At 40.9% G+C, this 4,925-nt stretch overlaps 1 protein-coding gene across 1 annotated transcript in view; it reads left to right on the forward strand.

Annotated features, from left to right (window-relative positions):
* The window catches only part of SRPX (sushi repeat containing protein X-linked), a gene marked incomplete at its 5' end in the record, with an annotated part of 73,062 nt that overhangs the window by 38,973 nt on the left and 29,164 nt on the right, over positions 1-4,925 (forward strand). Inside the window, one exon of the mRNA XM_007957660.2 lies at positions 2,073-2,194. Coding sequence (XP_007955851.1) covers positions 2,073-2,194 — 122 coding nt within the window. The remainder of the gene's footprint in view (positions 1-2,072; positions 2,195-4,925) is intronic.

The raw sequence follows: 4,925 nt of genomic DNA on the forward strand, positions 1-4,925 counted from the left end.
TTTCCGAGGCAGTATTACTACAGAAGTAGATTGTCCAACCTTCCTTCCGAGGAGTGGCTGGGGGGTTTGAACCGCCAGCTTTCTGGTTAGCAGTCAAGTGCCTTAGCCACTATGCTACCAGAGCTCCCATTATAGTGAATAGAGAGAGCTAAGTATTTGTAACAATCTTGGTCTAATCAAAGGCTACAATTTTACTTTTCATCTCAGCATTAATATAATGAATTATGATAAGTCTTTTTTTCACTCTTTCCATGTACTTGAAGGACTGCCCATGAACTCTGAAGAGCCACCTTAAAAATCTTTTGGGTTCTTTTGATAGGAACCAAAATCCCTGCATCTTGACTCCCAATCCCTGCCACCTTACCTCTATCCTTGTATCCCCTGTCTCAGACAGGGGCTTGATATTTAGGTAACACAAGTCCACAACCCTCCACCTTTGTGGGAAATTGGCTTTTCAGGCTGTATTCTAACATATGTATTTCCTGACTTCTTATAGTAAAACCAATATGCCAAACAACTTACTTTTCCTGTAGGTTGGCAAACTAACTTATGGGCCAAATCTGGCCTGCTGCCTATTTTTGTAAATAAAGTTACATTGAAACATTCCAAAAACCAAACCAAACTCACTGTCCTTGAGTCGATTCCAACTCACAGCCACCCCTCCTTGGGTTTCCGAGGTGGTATTTCTATGGAAGTAGATTGCCCAGTCTTCCTTCTGCAGAGTGGCTGGTGGGTTTGAACCACCAACCTTCTGGTTAGCAGTCAAATGTCTTAGGCACTACGCCCCCAAAAAAGAAACCAAATTCACTGCCCCCAAGTCAACTTTGACTCATAGAGACCCCTACTTGGGTTTCCGAGGTAGGCGGTATCTAAACGGAAGTAGATTGCCTGGTCTTCCTTCCAAGGAGTGGCTGGTGGATTTGAACCACCAGCCTTCTGGTTAGCAACCTTAGGCACTATGCCCCTAGAGCTCCTACTACGCCCCCAGAGTTCCTTGTATTGAAACACAGCCATGCTCATTCATTTGCATACTGTCTAGGGCTGCTTTCATTCTGCAATAGCAGAGCTAAGCAGTTTCAATAGAAGCTCTACCTATAGCCCTGCAAAGGTGAACACATTTATTATCTGCCCCTTTACAGAAGAAATTTGCCAACTCCTGCTCTAATCTATCCCATTCCTTCAGAAAAGTTTCTACTCAATTAGTTGACTGTATAATTGGCTAAATTACTAGTCAATTAATTGGATAAACTATTTGGTACTAAAGTGTCCATATGTGACCTCCCCCTCAACATACTCGCATTTGCCTTTGAAAGAGAACTCTGAAGGAAACGTTTGATTGATTTAGGCATTTCAGTCAGAATAATAGAAAAGTATGTTTTCACCTTTTCTACTGGTTCTGTCACCCCACAGAGGGATGTTTCCATGGAATTGTGGTAGAAAATTTGGTGTTCTAATAGTTCAGGAGTTTAGAATTTTTTTTCTCTTTTAGCCAGATCAGTCTTAGGTTACTTTTTTGTTCCCTCATTGCCACTGCTGTTCCTCAAGAGATTTCCTGGCACTTAGCTGACTGGGCTACATTCCCAAGGTTTTTCCAAAGCCAGCTCAGAGAGCTGGAACCTTTTATTCTTTTTTCCCTTGAGTTTGGGTGTGTGTGTGGGGTGGTGGTGGTGCATAGGGTAGAAGGATGTGGCAGCTGAAAAGGACTGAAAAGGAAATATTTTTCATTACTTGCAAAGACAAATTTAGAATCCTCTAGGGGTAGTCTTAGACATTTTTTAGGAAATTAGGCTTATGCAAAATCTCACACCGTCTGGAAACACATAGTCTACCATTTTGCTTAGGTTTTAAAAATATCATTGCCAAGCCATTTCTGGATGATTCCTAGGAAGGTATTTAGGTTTTATAGCCACTAGTTTAACCCCAATTTTTCAACTGTTTTCAGGACACTTTGGAGTGGTCACATAAACTTCTAAAAACAGACCAGTGCTTCTGCCAGTTTTCAGTTTTACATGGAAGTCTCTTTGTTCAGCCATGCTCATGCTTTCCCTGTTTTTTTTTTTTTTTTTCCCCAGCAAGCACAGTGTAGCATGGATCTTCGGCACATCACCGTTGTGGAGCTGGTGGGCGTGTTTCCGACCCTCATTGGTAGGATAGGAACAAAGATTATGCCTCCTGCCCTAGCTCTGCAGCTCAGGTAAGGAGGAGAAGGCCTGTCCTTAAATTTCATCACCTATAAATGCACTTCTTTCTGATAACGTTTCCTGATTTATTTCTATACAAAATTGACTCCAGGTGACTTTCAATGTTTAATTCCATTTATTCTGGGAGTATTATTACAAATCTACTAATTGGCGTGTTGCTGCTTGTCCAAATAGATGGTGCAGTGGTTTAATTACCAGTGTTCTCTACTTTCCCCCTTCCATCAAGAGTTTTTGCTTTGTCTTCCCCCCCCACCCCACCCCCCGTTTGTGGGTGGGGTAAGTAGGGACAGCCTGAAAAAAAAGGAACAAGCAATCCTAGTCTTATTTGGATGGAGAGTATCCAAATAGCCTTTCCAGGCTTGGCTTCTTTCTTTTTCATGCTTGAGGGCCCTTTTCCATGCCACTGTTGTAACAATTATGTAACAATTATTTTGGTAACATTTATAAGGTCAGAATGATGGTGTTCCGACTCTGAGTAGTAGTGTGTTAAAGAAGCAGAATCCAATAACAAAAAGGTAATTTCAGAATAACCCAGATTTTTACTTGCATCTCTTGACCACTGTATAAAGGATAATGAGGCTAAAGCAAAGCTCAGGGAAATCTTTTTGGCACATCTTTTTCTCAGACCCATTGCAGGGTAGGGTGCTCTACATAGTTTCTCAGGTTGATGGTAGCTTCACCACCTGGTGAACATCCAGAAAATGCAGCTTTCCAGGTTTCTGGAGAAAGAGAAAGAAAGAGACCCAAAACACACCACACCTGCTCTTTGAGGCTTCACGTTGGAAGTGACAGACATTGCTTACTCTCCGGGTCCATCGGACAGAACTGGTCACATGACTGCAACCAAATTTCAAGAGAAGTAGGGGAATGCACTTTCTGTGTTCCCAGGAAGAAAATGAAATAGGATTTGATTAACCCGGTCACAGGTGTTCAAAATGGTTCACAGAAATGTCTTGAGAAATGTCTGTATGATACTAACATGTCCTTAACAAGTGATGATATAGATTGACACAGTAGTTTCTTTCTCTAATTTCTTTATTTTCCAGCTCATCCCATCTTTAATTTATATCTTTCTGCATTTTTTTAAAAAGACTCCATTCCTTTCCTACTAAAATAAAAAGTAAAATTAAAAAAAAAAAAAAAAACTCGGAGGATCACTACAGGAAAAAAATAACAATAAGAGGATGTCCAAATTCTCTTTAGTTGACTAAAGGAGGAGGAAGGCTGAATACACTCATAAAATATAAATATTTTATTGCCCTGCTGCATTTGTATCCAGCATCTCCCAAAGTATAATGGTTTTTAACTCACTACCAGATCTTTTCAACATTTGATATCCAGTACCTAGCACAGTACCTGGCTCCATGTTGGTGATAAGTAAATGGAGTAAACCCCAAATCAAACCTCTTGCCATTGAGTCCATTCCAACTCAGAGACCCTATAGTTCATAGTAGGTTTTCCAAGGCTGTAAATCTTTATGGAAGCAGACTGCCTCATTTTTTCTCATGGAGCAGTTGTTGGGTTTGAGCCATCAACCTTTGGGTTTTAGCAGCTGAGTATCCTTAGCTACTGAGCCACCAGGGCTCCTTAAATAGAGGAATTCTCTCTCAATTTCATTGAAGGAGCTTTACTACGTACAGGGGTGATGGTAGCATTTAAGTGTATATTAACAATAACACAACTTGAAGTCTACAAATCTCAAGACAGAGGATTGTGTTAATGTCTGCAAATTTTTAATGAAAACTCTCAAAAAGTAGGGTTTTTTCCTTTTTTAAAAATTTTATTGTGATTTGGGTGAAAGTTTACAGAGCAAATTCATCTTTCAAAGTTCACACATACTTTGTCTCATGTCATTGACCACAGTTTACCACAATGCAACAGCTCCCCTCCCACTTCCTCCCCATAGTTACCTCTTCCCAGTGTCCATCCCTCTGCACACTCCTGCCCCCTGAGCTGTCTCCCTGTACATACACAGCCCTTCTATTCTCCCATAATTGATCTCTCCAAGGAGTGTATCTAACTAATGTAAGTGTTCAGCTCATATGCATGTCTTTTGTTTGGCTGGAAGCCACAGGAGTGAGTTCAATTCCAGACCTGAAGGGCAGCTAGGGGCCATAGTCTCAGGGGTTTCACTAGGCTCTATCAGACCAGCAAAGCTGGTCCTTTTTTTCAGAAAGCAGGTTTTATGAAGCTGTAACTTTTAAAAACTGATTGCAGAATTTGCTAAATATTCTCTGGATTTCATGTATACACACACACACACACACACACACGCCATTGAGTTGGTTCTGACACGAAGTGACTCCATATACAAAAGAACAAAACACTGCACCACCCTCACAATCGCTGCTGTGCTTGAGCCCATCATTGCAGCCACTGTGTCAGTCCATCTCATTGCGGGTCTTCCCCTTTTTCATTGATCCTCTACTTTATGAAGCACAATATCCTATTCCAGGGACCGGTCCCTTCTGATAACATGATCAAAGTATAAGAGATGAAGTCTGTCCATTCTTACTTCTAAGAAGCATTCCAGCTGTACTTCCTTCAAGATAAATTTGTTCATTCTTCTGTCACTCCACAGTATTTCCAATATTCTTTGCCAGGATAACAATTCTTCTTTGGTCTTCTTTATTCACTGTCCAGCTTTCACATGTATGTGAAACAATTGAAAATACCATGGCTTCCAATAGGTGCACCTTACTCTTCAAAGTGACATCTTTGCTC

The sequence above is a fragment of the Orycteropus afer genome, unplaced genomic scaffold (genome assembly GCF_000298275.1).
Source record: "Orycteropus afer afer isolate SDZICR_OR568_19922 unplaced genomic scaffold, OryAfe1.0 scaffold00770, whole genome shotgun sequence".
Classification (NCBI taxonomy): Eukaryota; Metazoa; Chordata; class Mammalia; order Tubulidentata; family Orycteropodidae; genus Orycteropus; species Orycteropus afer.